General features: G+C 37.7%; 1 protein-coding gene across 2 annotated transcripts in view; it reads right to left on the bottom strand.

Moving 5' to 3' along the window:
* LOC149842437 (pre-mRNA-processing protein 40C-like) overlaps positions 1-17908 on the bottom strand; it is a 51419-nt gene that overhangs the window by 8223 nt on the left and 25288 nt on the right. For both annotated transcript variants that reach the window (XM_089999165.1, XM_089999164.1), the window contains 6 exons: positions 13028-13168; positions 12773-12879; positions 12537-12660; positions 1372-1515; positions 1115-1261; positions 628-750 (listed from right to left, as the gene is read on the bottom strand). In XM_089999165.1, the coding sequence (XP_089855291.1) occupies positions 628-750; positions 1115-1261; positions 1372-1515; positions 12537-12660; positions 12773-12879; positions 13028-13168 (786 nt within the window). The remainder of the gene's footprint in view (positions 1-627; positions 751-1114; positions 1262-1371; positions 1516-12536; positions 12661-12772; positions 12880-13027; positions 13169-17908) is intronic.

Genomic DNA, 17908 nt, shown 5'->3' with positions numbered 1-17908 from the left:
TACAATAAGAGTTATCTTTTATTCAGTGCCACCAGCCATTCCATTTCCACTATGATTGCCATAATTCCTTCTTGTACTTGGTTGTCTTTGGGCATTAGAGAAGGATGTGGTTAATTCTGCATGTGAACTGCTATTTGCATCATCTCAAGTTTCTGAAGTGTTTGATTGATGAGATGCAGATGATCAGCATATTTTTTGTAGTGGAATAACCATCATATTGGTGCATAACTGAAAGCAATTGTCAGTCAATGATGATCCACTAAAAGAATCAGTTTTTGTGGCATCAAAAGTACATGAGATAAAAGTTTGATTGACCAATATAGCAGCTAACAGGAAAATGGTAACTTGTCATAAATATGTTATTTAATTCATCATGAACAGGAAGGAAACAATGTCCATTGGTTTTCTTTGTTCTAAAACTTATAAGTGAAAAATAACAGAATCAAATGTACGAACTTGTTTTTGCTTCCAGTTTGTAATGATATTGCCAAACTTTTACACAATTGGAGAAGCTTGGAGAAAAGTGCACCCGCAACACCAATAGAATGAATGTAGCCTGACTATTAAAAAAATTTAACAAGCTACTTATCTAGCATCACGTGAGCGCGTACACACACACATGTTTACCTCATACAACATCTTTACATGCTCCCGAAATAGCTTTTCCATGTCTGTTTCCTCTAAATCAGTGTTTTTGGCACGACCTAGTGGATCTTTGTCCAATTTGGGTTTTGATTCAGTCCAAGATGCCTGAAAAGATACAATGCAGCATAGAGAATAATAAGCATTTACCACATCACCAACTCAAGTCGACATAAAATGACAGTAAACCAAAAGGGTTTGAGTACACTCAATTGAGAAACAAGCCATACCAAACAAAAAAATGTCAGAAATTTTGCAAGGATGAGAACTGATGAAGAAACATTTGTGAATATACATGTATGTGTGTGTGTATGAGAGAGAGAGAGAGAAGTAAAAGATTCCATTTTAAACTTCATTTATTTGGATTTTTTATAACTTGTACTAAACAAACATTTAGTAAATGGCTGCAACAAATAAACAACTCCGCAGTCTGTCCCAATCTGAGTAACACCATTGTTAGCTCAGGAAATACCTGAGGATCTTTTATCTTCTCCGTAAGCAGGGCTTGATAAGAAACCATTGCATCCTTTCTTCGAGCCTTCAAGCGAACTCGTTCCATTTCTTGTTCTTCCCTTTCTTTTCTCTTCCGTGTTTCCCGCTCCCTTTCTTTCAGCTTCTCCTAGAGATAAAATAACAAAAACCTCAAGTGAGATAAATGGTCAGACTATATACAAGAGAACTACAACCAAGATTATCCAAAAGGCACATAAACCATTGACAATTAACTACCTCTTCCTCCCTTTTTGCTTTTGCAGCCCTCTCTGCTGCTGCTTCTGCAGCTTTTAGTTCAGATATATACTCATTGAATAAGATTTCCCTTTCTTCATGCTTCACCGACTTGTATCTTGGATCACTTCGTAAGTTATCCCTCACCTAAAGAAAGAGCAAACACATGAAAGGGGGAAAAAAAGACACTATCACATGATAAACTAGAGAACATATATGTTTTTGCAAGGCATGCAACTTCCCTCTATTGATATATACAAATGCAAATGAACAGCCATTTATTGTCTGAGGGCAAATGTATTTATGTGTGCATATATAGTTGTATACACACACACATAGAAATACATATATTGTATGTATGTATGTATGTATATATATCCTTTACATATTTTATATATATATATATATATATATATATATATTTATTTATTTATTTCTTGTAATAGGTAATACCCTCTAGGGGTATTTTGGAAATTCTGTACATGTAATAGGATCTGCCCATTAGGGGCAGAACTGACCTTTTCTATTTTTATTTTATTTTATTTTTATTTTTTCATTTGTTGGTATTGTAAAGGGATGTTTGGTCTTTTTAGACCATATAGCTGTTGGGAAGCCCCAACAGCTATATTTCTAACCGTTGGGGCCTTCCCAAGGCTATATGAGCCCTCCTTGGCCCTCTAGCCAGTGTATATAAAGGGACCACTTGTTCCATTGCATGTACGAGTTCCCTAATGCATATTTTGTGCATTTTATGATCAATAAAGTTATTATTTTTAAAGTGTGGAGTGTTCTCTTTCATTGGCTCTTACCAGCTCTTGTGTTTGAATCTATTGTGGATTGTGCTTTACCTCGTGAGAGCTCTTTCACTTCTTTACATGGTATCAAAGCTTTGGGATCTTGACTCATGTAAACAAATTGCTTGCGTGGACGTGAGTGTAATGAAATATGCGGAAAAGCAAAGAGTGCACTAGGCACTTACAACATTCATTAATGAACAAACAACAAGGGCTAATACCCAAACCCACAAGAGACAACACAACATAAAAATATAAATGTCCCTTATTGAAAGAGAGAGAGCTCTCAAGAGTAAGGAATACAAGAGGGGTTCACCCCTATTTATACACAAGAGAAGGAGAGGGGGAGGGTCAAGAGGCCTCAAAAGGAGAGCCACCTAGGGGGCTCCCCATGTAGTCGTTGGGAGCCCCCAACAGTCACAAATGTGACCGTTGGGGGCCCCATCGACTACATGGTGGGGCCCCTTTTGTGTGAGCAAAAAACAAAAAAATAAAAAATGATTTACAAAAAATAAAGAGGAAAATAAAATAAGAAAAACAAGTACCCCTATCGGGTACTTGTGAAATGACAAAAATACCCCTATCGGGTATTATATATATATATATATATATATATATATATATATATATATATGAATTACATGTATTTTAACACCCTCCCTCAAGCTTTACGGGGATATAACCGAAAGCTTGTTAAGAAGAAACAAAAACCGAGGAGCCGCAAGAGCCTTAGTGAAGAAGTCCGCCAACTGGTACTCTGATGTGACATAAGGTAGTGCTATAGTTCCTCTTAGGTATTCATCCCGAACGTAATGGCAGTTCATCTCAATATGCTTAGTACGCTCATGGAAGGTGTGATTGCTTGCAATATAGATTGCGCTTTTGTTGTCGCAACACATCTTCGAAGGAGTAGAGATGACAATGCCCATATCACTGAGGAGGCTTCTTAGCCACACAAGTTTCATGGTTGTAGTGGCCATATCACGATATTCTGCTTCTGTCGAGGAAAAGGATACTTTGTGTTGCTTCTTGCATCTCCACGAAATCATAGTCACCTAAGAAAACACAAAATCTGGTAGTTGAGACCCGGTCATTGGGATTTCCTCCCCAATCTGCATCAGTATAAGCAATTAAATCAAGTGACGAGGCAGAAGAAAGAAAAACTCCCTTAGTTATGGTATTTTTGATATATTTGACAATCCTTAAGACTGCACTCATGTGCACGGTTGTAGGTGCATGTTGAAACTGACTGACAAAGTGGACGGCATGAGCAATGTCTGGCCGTGTGATGGATAAGTAGGTTAGAGACCCAACAAGTTGCCGGTAGGGAGTAGGATCCTCGAGAGGTGTTCCATCTTCCAACCTTAATTTTGCATTGATGACTTCTGGGGTTTCTGTTTTCTTATCATCGGAGATACCAGATTTGGAACAGATGTAAGCAGCAAGTTTCATCTGAGAGAGAATGTACCCTCGAGGAGAGTACGCCACTTCAATTCCTAAAAAATATCTTAAGAAACCAAGGTCAGACATATCAAAATTCTCTTTCAAAACCTTTTTAATATCATTAATGCCTTGCTCATCACTTTCTGTGATGATCATATCATCAACATAAAGTAGTAAAATAACTACTAAAGACCCTGCACTTTTCACAAACAAAGCAGTGTCAGTATAACATGAACGAAAATCCAAACTTGTCATTACATTACTAAATCTATCATGTCAAGCCTTTGGGGCTTGTTTTAAACCATATAATGCCTTTTTAAGTTTGAGAATCTTATTTTTACCAATACATACTCCAGGTGGGGGATCCATGTAAACTTCTTCTTTTAATTCGCCATTTAGAAATGCATTCTTAACATCGAGTTGATAGATAGGCCATTTTTTTACTGACGCAATAGCAATAAAAGTCCTAACACTAATCATTCTAGCAACAGGTGCGAAGGTTTCTTCATAATCTATTCCATATTCCTGAGCATATCCTTTAGCTACTAACCGTGCTTTATAACGTTCTAATGAACCATCACTCTTGGTTTTAATTTTGAAGACCCATCTACATCCTATTGATTTCTTTCCAGTGGGTAACGAAGTTATTTCCCAAGTTTTTGCTTTTTCAATGGCACTAAGCACTAAGTTCATGGCTTCAACCCATTGGGGAATATCTTTGGCCTCATTATAGTGTGAGGGTTCATAAAATTAATGCAACGCAATTAGACATGCTCTATATCTTGGAGTTAGGGACTCATAGGAAACAAACCTATTAGGAGGATTGGAGATCCGACTGGATCTCCTTAACGAGGTTTCTTCTATGTTGGATCCTTGAGAGTATTTTTCTAAGGCACTCAACTGAGATTGTTGACCACGCCTAACATATGTTTGGATTGGTCTATTATTCCCAGCTATAACATTATCAAGAGGAATTTCCTCTAGGTCATTCAAAGATACATTAGAGATTTCCTCTTCTTGAGGAGTCTCATCTTCTTGAGATAGAAGATCAAATAAAAAAGTATATTCACTTTCGTCAATATCTTTAGTTTTCACAAAACCATTTTCATTTTCCAAAAATGTTACATCTTTGGATACATAGAGTTTGTTATTTTTCAAGTCAAAACATCTAAAACCCTTTTGATTTTCTCCATAACCCAAGAACACGCATTCAATAGCTTTAGGAGATAATTTGTCCCGTTTATGAGTAAGGACAAAACATTTACATCCAAAGACTCTTAATCTATTGAAGTCGGGTGTTCTTTCAAATAGTTTTTCGTATGGAGATGTATTTTGTAAGGATGAAGATATCATTCTATTTATTAAGTAAATTGAGGTTAAGGCCGCTTCGGCCCAAAAATTCTTTGGAATTTCTTTGGAAATAAGGAGTGTCCTAGTGGTTTCTATGATGTGTCTATGCTTTCTTTCGGCCAAGCCGTTTTGTTGGGGAGTCCTAAGACATGATCTTTGATGACAAATTTCATTTACTTCTAAATAGTTTTGAAATTCATTTGATAAATATTCTCCACCCGAATCGGATCTAAGAGTAGAGATATTACTTGAAAACTGATTTTTAACTATCATATGAAATTTTTTGAAAAAGTCAAAGACTTCAGATTTTAAATTGAGAAAGTAGATCCATACATACCTAGTGTAGTCATCGATGAAAGTGACGTAATAAGAGTACCCTCCTTTAGACATGACGGGAGAAGGACCCCAAACATCCGAATGGACTAACTCAAAAGGTCTTTTGGACACAAAAGTTCGGTTTGGAAAAGGAGTAGATTTCATTTTGCCAAAAATACAATTCTTGCAAACAAAATGTTTCTCATTACAAAATTTCTTTCCAAATGGAAAGGAGTACATTTTTGAGAAACTTGGATGTCCAACTCTTTGATGCCAAATATCAATATTTTTATCTTGGACATGGTTACAAAAAGAGTTAGTGGGGAGTTTCAAGTTGCTCATGTAATAGAGATCTCCCCTCCTATGGCCTTGCCCAATCAGCTTCCCGGACCGGAGATCCTGTATAGAGCAATCCTTAGTTGAGACAGAGATTTTACATCCATGATCACATATTTGAGCAACAGAGAGGAGATTTAAATTAAGTTGAGGTACAACTCTCACGTTTGGCACAAAGAAATCTTTTGAAAAGTTTAAGGTTCCAAAACTTTTTACTTGTAAAGATATACCATCGGCAGTTGAAACATAGGAGTTTTTATAATTATTACATAAATCGGAAAGCTCATTTTCAAGAGGGGTCATATGAAAGGAAGCTCCAGAGTCAAGGATCCAAGACGACATACCTGGAGGAGAGGAAGAAGCTACGGCGGCACCCGAAGTTGATGGAATCTTGAGTAGAGTTTGTAGTGCTTCTGATAGTTGAGCAAGAGAAAAAGAGTCCTTTCCTTTGATTGCTTTCTCTTTCTTTTGAGTAGTTTCTTCAACGGAAGCAACCTTATTTTTTGGTGCTTCATTCAACTTAGGGCAATTAGGTCTTATATGACCCGGTTCTTGACAATGGTGGCAAATGGCTTTTCTATAATTGCCATTATAGTTATTTTGTCTTCCAAAATGTGGAGGTTTGTAAGTTTTCATGTGGTTGCCGGGTTTTGATACGGCCAAGACATCATCTCCTCCTTTAATCATGCCAAGACGGGTTTCTTCTTGGCATATTTCGGCTATGGCATCTTCCAAGGGAAGAGGTTTTGATCTATGTAAGAGGGAGGATCTAACTTGCTCATATTTGGGCCTAAGCCCATGTAAAAATTAGAAAAAGTGTTCTTTTTCCATTTGTTCTCTCCTTAATTCCACATCTATACTAGAAACCCATTTTAGTTCTAGTAAAGATAGCTCATCCCATAGAGGGCCAAGAGTGTTAAAGTAGTCCCTAACACTCATTTCTCCTTGCTTGATAGTCCGGATTTTTTCTTGAAGAAAGAATTGACGAGCAAGGTCTTTTTGGGTAAACATACCTTTCATGAAGAACCATGCTTCATTTGCCATCCGAAATTTGGCAATGTTGGCGCAAATCTTGAGCTCCACATTGTTCATGAACCAAGCAAGAATCTTGGCATGCTTACTTTCCCAATCTTCTATTTTAGATCGGTGATCTTCAATGGCTTTCATGCGGGCATCTCCTTCAAGAGCTTTCTCTTGATCACCTTCCATCTTAGTTAGTTGAAGTTGCGGTTCCGGAATAGTGCCCATAACGTATCCCCAAAGCTTTTTCCCCTTGAGGTTGTTTTCCATGGCGGCGGCCCACATCATGTAGTTGGATCCATTGAGCTTGAAGGAGAGATCAATCTTTTGTTCTCCTTCCATGATAATCACTTACAAGAGGATAAAAAGAAGAGAGATATAACAAGGAAAAAATATAGCTACACAACTAGCTATATTAAGAAGAAGAGCATACACAAGGCTCTGATACCATGTAATGAAATATGCGGAAAAGCAAAGAGTGCACTAGGCACTTACAACATCCACTAATGAACAAACAACAAGGGCTAATACCCAAACCCACAAGAGACAACACAACATAAAAATATAAATGTCCCTTATTGAAAGAGAGAGAGCTCTCAAGAGTAAGGAATACAAGAGGGGTTCACCCCTATTTATACACAAGAGAAGGAGAGGGGGAGGGTCAAGAGGCCTCAAAAGGAGAGCCACCTAGGGGGCTCCCCATGTAGTCGTTGGGAGCCCCCAACAGTCACAAATGTGACCGTTGGGGGCCCCATCGACTACATGGTGGGGCCCCTTTTGTGTGAGCAAAAAACAAAAAAATAAAAAATGATTTACAAAAAATAAAGAGGAAAATAAAATAAGAAAAACAAGTACCCCTATCGGGTACTTGTGAAATGACAAAAATACCCCTATCGGGTATTATATATATATATATATATGAATTACATGTATTTTAACAGTGAGCTCTTGGATCGTGGACTCCTGGTGTTCAAAAGAGCTTTGATTCATCATCATCTCTCTCTCTCTCTCTCTCTCTCTCTCTCTCTCTCTATATATATATATATATATATATATATATTGGTCACCATCATGGAGGAGAATCGTGAGACCATTACCACCATTCTTGTGAGACTCAATGATACCAACTATATGATGTGGGCCTCAATTGTGAAGCACAACATTTGGAGCAAAGGGCTATGGGGATTGATGGATGGCATCGAAAAAGAATCAAAACTCGTGCTCACTAAGAATGACAATGAAAAGGAATTTGCACTATAAGATGACATGACCAAAGTCGTTGCCGATTATGAGAGCAGATAGAAGGAATGGAAGATGGATCATTCCAAGATTATAGCATGAATCATTAATAGTGTAGACATCAAGAAATGTGCTAGCTTCGCAAAATTTGATTAAGACAGTGATGCATGAAAATATCTCCAAGATATATACTCTTTAAAAGATATTGCTCATGTATGTAACCTCCAAAACAAAATGGGAACTATGACCCAAGGAGACATGAGCATGCGTGAATATTATAATGTTTTTTCTCTCCTTTAGAATGAGTAAGCTCTCCTAGAACCCAAGTTGTATTGTTCTATGGACATTGAGCTCCATAAAAACAAGTCAAAAAAGAACATTTTTACCAATTTATAAATGACCTTATACCCAAGTTTAAAAAAAATTAAGTCTGCTCTCCTTCGTAGAGGAGGTGTTCCTTCCATAGTTGAAACTCTAAAAAAATTAACTATGGAGGAAAATTGGCTAAAGAAACCGACCTCGTCCAAAGAAGAAGACTTCGTTCTTGCTATGTCTAGGCTCAGAAATAATACGTGAACCTACAAGCCTAGGGGTGGCAAAATCTGACCCGACCCGCCGCCCGCTTCTTAGCCGGGTTAGGGTTTGGCTTAAACGGATTTGTGTCATAAACGGGTCGACCCGCCTAACCCGTTTATTAAACGGGTCATGTTCGTGTTAAGGGTATGCCAACCCGCCAACCCGTTTGACCCGTTTAATAAACGGGTTAGGCGGGCGGGTCAACCCGTTTACACGAACCTGTCAACCCGCAACCCGTTTATATATATATATTAACTTATCTAACCCTAACTCTATATATATTAACTTATCTAACCGCCAACCCATCAACCAGCAATCGTGTCTATGTTATCGGGTCGACCCATCTAATAAACGGGTCGACCCATCTAATAAACGGGTCGACGTGTCGTGTAATCGTGTCATGTCGACCCGATCCGTTTATTAAACGGGTTAATTGTGTCGTGTCGGGTTACCCGTTTAATAAATGGGTTGTGTTCGTGTTTGCCACATCTGACCCGTTTAATAAACGGGTCGTGTTCGTGTTGAGGTATTCTGACCCGCCGACACGACCCGATTGCCACCCCTATACAGCCTCACTATTTTGGAAGAAACTCCAATGATTATGAACTCAAGAAGAAGATTAGATGTCACTTTTGCAATGAACCGGGCAACATCAAGCCTTTTTGCCCAAAGAGGAGAAAAGAAAAGAAAGTGTCTTCAATGTGCTATTATTTTAGAAAGGTGGTGTAGAAGAAGGCTCCAAAAGTATTCGATCTATATTACTCGTTCAACTAATGGAGACACTACAACCACTATTAAAGAATCAATCTTCTTATCTTCTTCTCTCTCTGATGTGGTCGTATCCACGTGTTAACCCCGATAAGACTTCTTAGAGTCTTGTTTTCGATGCATCTTCATACGACTCTCTATTGAGTCTATACTATCTGAATGTCATATTAACCCTAATGATTCTTATGTTTTTACCGCCGATGGAACTTCCTTAAAAATCAAAAGTTTCGAGACTTTAAAAGATTTTTCTAAAAAACTTTGTGTCAAACATTAGAGTACCAAAATTGAATTTGAATCTCCAATAGCCAACCATGGATGGATGATCTCTTTTTCATCTAGTGGTTGCTTAGTGCAGGATCTCCCGTCCGGAAGCCGATTAGGCGAAGCTATAGAAGTAGGGATCTCTACTTCATGGACAATCTAGAGTTACCAAATCAAACTTTTTGTAATTTTGTTGAAAATAAAGATAATAAAATTTTGGCATAAGAGATTAGGACATCCAAGTATGTCAATGTGCATTTGTTTCCATTTCTTCAAAATTATAATGAAAAGAATTTGGTTTGTAAAGATTGTATTCTAAAAAAAAATCCTTACTTTTTGGATCTAGACATTTTATCTCTAAAGAACCATTTGGGTTAATACATTCGGATGTATGGGGGCTGGCGTCAGTAATGTTTAAAGAAAGAGTATCATATTATGTTATATTTGTGGATGATTATAGTAGACATGCATGGATATACTTTCTTAGACTCAAATCTGAAGTATTTGATTGTTTTCAAAAAATTTACAAATTTGTTAAAAATCAATTTAAAGCAAGCTTAAGATTTTTAGATCTGATTTCGGAAGAAAACTTTCTTCAAGTGTTTTTAAAAACTAGCTTGATCATCATGGAATCATACATCAAAGATCATGTCTCAATACTCCACAACAAAATTGTTTATCCAAAAGAAAACCTTGACATATTATTGAAACTATTAGGACTCTACTTATCTCAAAAAATATTCCTAAGAATTTTTTGGTTGAAGTCACTCTTACGGTGATTTATTTGATTAATAGAATGTCTTCAATTATTCTTTAAAACATTTCTCTTATAGAAAAATTGTTTAAAACTCCTTCCGATTACAAAAGGTTAAGAGTTTTTTTGTTGTAAATGTTTTGTTCTTACAAACAAAAATGATAAAGTTTGTGCAAAAATTATTCCTATGTAGTTTTGGGATACGCCGAAAATAAAAAAATAATATAGATGTTATGAGATTGAAAAGGACAAAGATTATGTTTCAAAAAATGTTACCTTTCTTGAAAAGGAAAATGGATTTGATAATATTGAGTCTAAGAAAGATTATGAGTATTCTTTTCTGTTTTATCTAGTTAATAAACATGATGCAAATGTTAATGATGATTTTGATAGTGATCCACATAATGTTGATGTTCATAATGTGCATGAGTGACAACGATGACACTCATGATGCACATGAAAATGACAATAATGTTCATGATAATATAGATTGACTCGCCAATGGCGGTAACTGTCACCACCGATCCACCTTCCTTTGTTAATGGCGGCCGAGAGAAAGAATAGACCAATAGAGAGAGAGAGAGACCCCGAAAGGTAGGCATCTTTTTGGGGTCCGTACACCTTATTTTTTAATAGTTTTTTTCATTTAAAACTTGATGGAAATAGGGAAGCGTTAACTGCCACATGGCATTCATCCGAGACATGTAATGGTTGGCCATGATTTTCGCATGAGCATAACGCTCATGTTCAGCATGACCTGATCTGCTTCCCCAAATATGGCATACTGTGAACCAAGCATCTCACTTTGTATGGACCCTTATTTTGTGACATGGAAGCTCCAAAATGGTCCCATTCATTGCATGAAAGACACTTGAAGTCATGGAGTTAGCCCCCACAAGGACCACTATAATTGGTTTTACTGATGTTTATTAAGAATTTCAGATGTTGATCAGGGATAATAGCCCAGACTTTCAGAAACCAGTAAAGGGGTGCACATGTTTCTGTAACCCCCTTATCCTTTTACTCAATAAGATGCAGAAGTCAGCACTCTAAAAGCAGCACATAAAGCATGAGCTAATAATATAACAGAAGCATGTGCCCCACATATAAATGAAGAAACCTACAATATTTTGCTGAAATAAAAGTTTTGACATGTACAACAGAAGTGTTACATAAGTTGTATTTAGCGATTCAGAAAGAAAAATTGGATTTGTAAGCAAAGCAAGGACAGTTTATCTTGTTATGATGTGTGAGGTGTAAATATGATAATACATAAAAGCATGTAAACTATGTTACTTGGACACTGACATGGGTGTCGGTGTCGGACACGAGAAGTGTCGAACATGGTGGGTCTTAAAAAACTACACTTGGACACGGCTATATGTATATAAGATTGAAAAAGAGATTTAAAAAATTATGCAAACAAAACCATAAAATATAAAATGCACATTCCTTTCTCATTCGTAATATGAACCTTGATGATTTGCATAAATGTCAATGACATAATATAAACATGTAAGATTGTAAGTACAAAAACAAATCATCAAGACTAATCAACAACCACACTTCTAAGGCAAAATGTAGAGCAACAAAAACATATACCCAACACTTCCTTGTTTAACAAGTGTCCACAAAGTTGGATATTCGTGTCTATAATGTGCGAAACAGGACACTTGCTGGACATGCGTCCAAACACATTTTAAGCTGTCCGACACTCAACAAACGTGTCCAAAATTTTGGACACTTATGATTTTTAAAAAAAGTGTGTTGGTGTCGTGTCTAGGAGTGTCAATGTTGGGAAGTGTCCAACACCGACACTTCAGCTTGGGAGAAGTGTTCAATAGCATGTAAATCAACACCCAGCTGATAGCAATATTAGTTGACAAATTACAAAGAAAAAGATAATTACCTTTGTGTAAAATAAGTTGACATGAGGTACAACAGAAGTCGTATTTAGTGCTTCAAAAAGAAAACTTTGAATTTGCATGCAAAGGAAGGACAATTGATATTGTTATGATATGTGAGGTCCAAATATGATAATGCATAAAAGCATACTTGTAAATCATTCACCCAGTTTATACCAATATTAGATAATAAATTACAAAGACAAAAACAATTGATCTTGTGTAAGATTTTATTTTAAGTAAAAAGTGAATTATTATTTAATCAGAATGTGGCAAGATGTCATAGCTTTACAAAAAGCATGTAAAGAAAATTAGTCAACCAACCCGGTTCTCCATTGGCCATCATGAAGCAAAACTGTTCATATCAGCACCAAACAGTAGGATGTGATATATGAAGACTAAACTTACCTTGGACCAACGACTATTGCTGTTGATGTCTCGGTTGTCTCGAAGCATGGATTTGAAGCTGGAAACAGTAGCTGCACGGACAGCCTGGACATTCTCTTCATAAGCTTTCCTTAGAGGAAGAACCCTGCAATCAATTACACATAACAAGTCAGACATACAGCTCGAAGTTATCCATAAAATGCAGACAAAAAACACTGCATTTTCTAATGACCAACTAAAAGAAAAATCAGATGTACTTTTCATTTAGCAATTGCTCTCGCTCCTTGCGATCCAAGGCCACAAATCGTGGATCATTTCCCCACTTCCATTTGAATGTGGCATAGTCAGTCTTATGGTCAATGTCCTGATGTTCAGTAACTAAAAGGTGTAAGTAACAAAAAAATACACAGCAAAAAGGAAAATACAACAAGAATCTCCAAATCCATAACTGTAAGGAAATTTTGTCACCTAAAGAGTTGCAGTGAAAATATAAGACAAGCCCATATAATAACCTCTGAAGATTCTTCCAGCAATTGCTTGAAACCCTCAATTGTGGCTTTTTGGGCCGCCCGTTTCTCCTTTCGCTCCTCTTCTGCTCGATTGCGAACATAGTGCTCAAACAGAGATCGCCGTAATGCATAACCAGGTACAGCCTGCACAAATGCAGATCATTAAAAATATTGAAAAGCAGCAAAAAGAGGGGGAAAGGAAAAAAATAATACAAACAAATCACCGAATTGAAGCAAAAAGAAGCACAATTACTGAACATCTGCAAGCCATCATTAGCTCATGTGGAGCGACAACCTATAAAATCTGGAATAGCTATTCACAACCAGCATGCTGCCAATGATATTTCACTAAAGTCAAATGAGCGCAAAAAAGTTCTTCACAAAATTTCTCCTAATTATACATTTTCATTATTCCATTCTAAGGATGCACAGAAAATCCAACATTGGGTAAAAAACCTGTAATGACAATTTTTTCCCAACTCCATTTTTGCTAAAGATTAGGAAATTGCATGGTCCATAGTTCACCACTCTACTGAAGTTTAACTAAAATTCAAATGCAATGAAGGGAACCAGCTTGCACATGTGACAACAGTTCAAAAGATAAGCTCAGCATATGAGCAACTGCAACTTTTTTTAAAAGCCCATAACCACATAGCAAGATTGCACCAGTTGTTTATATTAGCATGAGTTTAAACTGGCCCCATTTTCATCTCAGGTGACAGTCCTCATTGAAAGGGAACAAAAAGCTCTTAGAAGAAAAGAAATCTATTTGCTTTGTGATAAAAATAGCCTAACTTCAATGACCATCAACAATCAGATTAATATGAACATCATGCTAACATAACTGAGGATAAAGAATCCAGAAACTTACCATTCTCATTCAGCAAATCACAGGTCACAGAATGGAACTGCATAACAACAAAAGAGAAAAACAGGTAATCTATGAAAAACCTATGGTGAACCTATAATCAATTATAACGAGTATAATCGATAGATAATTTCTGAATCTCACCATATCGCAAATAACATAGAAGAAACTCTCCCTAGCAAAAAAATATCCAGGTCAATGTTCGAGGAAGAACACAATCACTTCCCAAAAACTAATACCATGATCAGTACCGATCTACTATTGTCGAAAAACCAGTCTGCAGACATGCAATGTGTTCCCCCAACCACTATGGGCACAACAAAAGTTTATTGAGAAAAGATTTTAGATGTAGCCACTAGCACTAAAAAATAAAGCATCCTCCATTACATGGCAGTCTTGCAGCCAACACTAGATACAGAAGTATCAATTGTACCTCTCCACCATTAAATGATATGCAATAATGTTAATACAATCTATATAGAGAGCCACAAATTAATACTTTCTAAGCCCAAAAGGTTAGGGCCTATGTCACAAGGACACTTCACTTAGCATGCGTAGCCCATGTCAACACAACACAACACAACACTCGGACGTAGCAGGACACTTCATGGACACAGTTAAACTAGTGTTGGACACAATCAACATTTTGCCATTAACTTTACCTATTTCCATTTATGATCTTAATTATTTATTTTTTCTTTCTCTTTTAGAATTTGCCAAGAATTACATTATATTTCAATTTCTACTTAGTTTTATTACTTGATGTTTTAAATTGTAGTGATTTAGAATAGTTGTTCAAGAGTTTGCATTTGAGATGATAATCATGTTTTAATGCTTTAAGTTAACACACACAACCCTATGTGTGCATGGACACATCCCGGTGTCCTAACTTTTGAGAACTACAATGTGCTACCAAACATATCCGCATCGTGTCCCATCCCCTCTCAGTATCCATGTGACATAGGTTAAGGTCATTCAATGAAAGCAGTGGATTCTTTTCCTTAGATTCAATAGGCAGCATAGACAGGATGTGGAGGCGCAGTCTAACTTATCCAAAGAATATAAAGATGGCTTCAAATAAGCACTAACTTGAAACTGCATAGAGGTTGGGACTATGACATAAAGCAATCTGACACTAATTGTCATAGACCTCATAGGCACTGTTTGGGTGAAAGAGGGCACCCAATGTTTGGGGACCGATGTGTATGTGTAGTCTCGGTGCGGACGGACGTTGTTAATTGCAGTGGGTGTTGTGAGGTAGCATCGTTGGTGGTAGAAGACACTCAACATTCAGGTAGACAATGGGCACGTTTGACGGGAGATGTGTGTGCATTGTCTGGTATTGCGAAGGTCTGAATGCGGCAAGGGCAGTGTGAAGCACCATTGAGTAGAAAATGCATCGGGCGTAGTAGCAGGCGATATGTGTTGGCCTATCATTGATGTGTTGTGATAGCATGTCATGCAATGGGCAACGGTATCGATGTTGGTGTGATGGTGTGTCAGGCGGGTTGTTCTGCATTGTATTGAGCCAGTGGACTAAAGGATGAGTTTGGAGATTTGGTTTAGTACCTCTCAACTAGGGATAAGATTATCCCACGTGTAGTGTTCGATACGCAGGAAGTGCATGTGAGTTAGGGCTAATTCCCTTGTGGCTCATATTAAATGGTCTCAATCGTGCATTTTGGCATGACACCGGCCAAGTGAGGCGCCAATAAGTGATATGGATAGTGTTGCTCACTAAGACATATAGTTATCAATTGGCCACAAGGCTATAAGTCGAGAACGACCTTTCCCCGATATTAAAATACCCACAAGTCTCTTGGGTGATGCTTTCAAGAGGTTGTGTCGATGTCTTGGTGGGGCAACGTTGTTAAATTTGGTTGTTAGTTCAAAGGAGTGTGAGCATCGCTCCCTCTTCGAAAATTGAATGATAATTGCTTCTGCATATTCGTGAAGAATATTGTGGCGTCGTGCATAGGGTGGGCTAGGTCGTTGCGCATGAAGTGGTGTGTAGGGCTGAACATCTGTCTAGGCAGTTGTGCATGGGTGATATGTAGTGCCAATGATCATTTCGGTAGCCGCATAGGGGTGATGTGCGGGGCTTAGGGCCGTTAGGTTGGCCAAGTTGAGTTCGCTTGGCACCGCACGAGCTCGCAAAAAATTAGCTTGTGACAACTAGTACTAGAGCAGAATGATTCATGGTGACGTTGTTGATGGCAGGGTAGCATGTTGTGTGCTCTCATGTGATAAGGCACGTTGAGGCAGGTGGTGTTTACGGAGTCTGCAATGGTGAAGTGAAGGTTGTTTCTGGTTCAAGTCAAGATTCAAAAATGCTGGCTTGATGGGTTATTGTCGATGACTGAGCAAGTACATTGGATGTGTGTGGTGCGCATGAAGGGGTGCTTGCAAAATCTGCAACGTGAAAATTTGATAAGTGATTTCAGACCATAAGTGAAAATACTTGTATCTTTGATCGTGCTTGTGGAGGAGCATCAGATTGACACCTTGCTTGGTCGACTTGACATCATGCATTAGGCAGATGTTATGGTTGTAATGAAATGGTGGCCTTCCACACAAGCACTTGAATCCACCACAAGAATGTCTAAAAAGACACTTAAAGTAAAACCCATAAAAGGGTATAAAAGGAAAACACAACAATGAAATAAAAATATCTTTATTAATAACAAGAATGATTAAGAAGCATTTGGTCACGGTACATAGAAGGGGTTCACCCCTATTTATACAAAGAATAACAAGTGGGGAGAGCTCATTTGGAGCTCTCCCAAGAAAGAGTCATTGGACTCTAGTCCAATGGCTCTTATTATAACCGTTGGACTAGAGTCCAACAACTATATCAAAAAGAGTAACTAGTTCCTATTAAACTAGATACAAAAATATAAAATAAAAGAAAAAGAAAAAGTAAAAATAAATAAATAAATATAATAATATAGTAATATTATTATTATATATATTTATATGTTACAATTTACATTTTAACACTCCCCTCAAAGTTACGGTACAATGAGCGAAAGTTTGTCTAAGAGAAAGTGAAATCCGAGAGCAGCGAGAGGCTTGTTAAAGAAATTTGTTAATTGGTATTCTGATGTAACATATGGCAGATCAATGGTTCCATGTAGATATTTCTCTCTGACGTAATGACAGCCCATTTCAATATGTTTGATGCGTTCATGAAATGTTCGGTTACTTGCAATATAGATCACACTCTTGTTGTCACAGCACATACGCAAAGCTTGTGTTGCTTCAACTCCCATGTCGGCGAGCAAACGTCTGAGCCAAACTACTTCCATGGTCGTGGTTGTCATAGCTCAGTATTAAGTTGTTGTGGATGAGAGAGATGCCTTATATTGTTTTTTGCATCTACACGAAATTAATGATTCACTTAGAAAAACACAAAAACCAGTAGTTGAGTGTTTATTATTAGGATCACCCTATGTCACAGGGATTCGGCTAGCAGGGTGTCGCACCCGCGTCGACGCGACTCGACGCGGGTGCGGGTTCAGGTGCGGCACCGGGTGCGGTCAACCCGATCCTGGGTGCGTTGACCGCACCCAGGATCATTTAGGTCCATTTGTTTTTTGGATTTTTTTTTTTTAAAAAATTGCCCTGTGAAATGGGCTGCGAATTTGAATTTTTTTTAAAAAAAATATGCTGACAGCAGCTGTCTGTCAGCAGCTGACAGACAGCTGCTGTTTTTTTGAATAAAAAATGGCTACGAATTTGAATTTTTTTTAAAAAAAAAATTTGCTGACAGCAGCTGTCTGTCAGGGTTGACAGCAGCTGCTGTCTGTCAGCAACTGACAGGCTATGTCACATGGGTGCGGGTGCGGGTGCGGGTGCGGGTGCGACACGGGTGCGGCACAATTTTAAAATTTTTGGACACGGGGACTCGACAAAAAATAAATAAATAAATAAATATATATATATATAATTTTATTTTATTTTTAAAATGCCACAGGTGTCTGTGCCTGTGACTGTGCACAGGCACAGCACTGTGC

Source organism: Nuphar pumila, chromosome 3 (assembly GCF_984573655.1).
Source record: "Nuphar pumila chromosome 3, dmNupPumi1.hap1.1, whole genome shotgun sequence".
In the NCBI taxonomy this organism is placed as follows: Eukaryota; Viridiplantae; Streptophyta; class Magnoliopsida; order Nymphaeales; family Nymphaeaceae; genus Nuphar; species Nuphar pumila.
The sequence above is the reverse complement of the archived record's forward strand: the minus strand, read 5'-3'. Positions and strand labels throughout refer to the sequence as shown.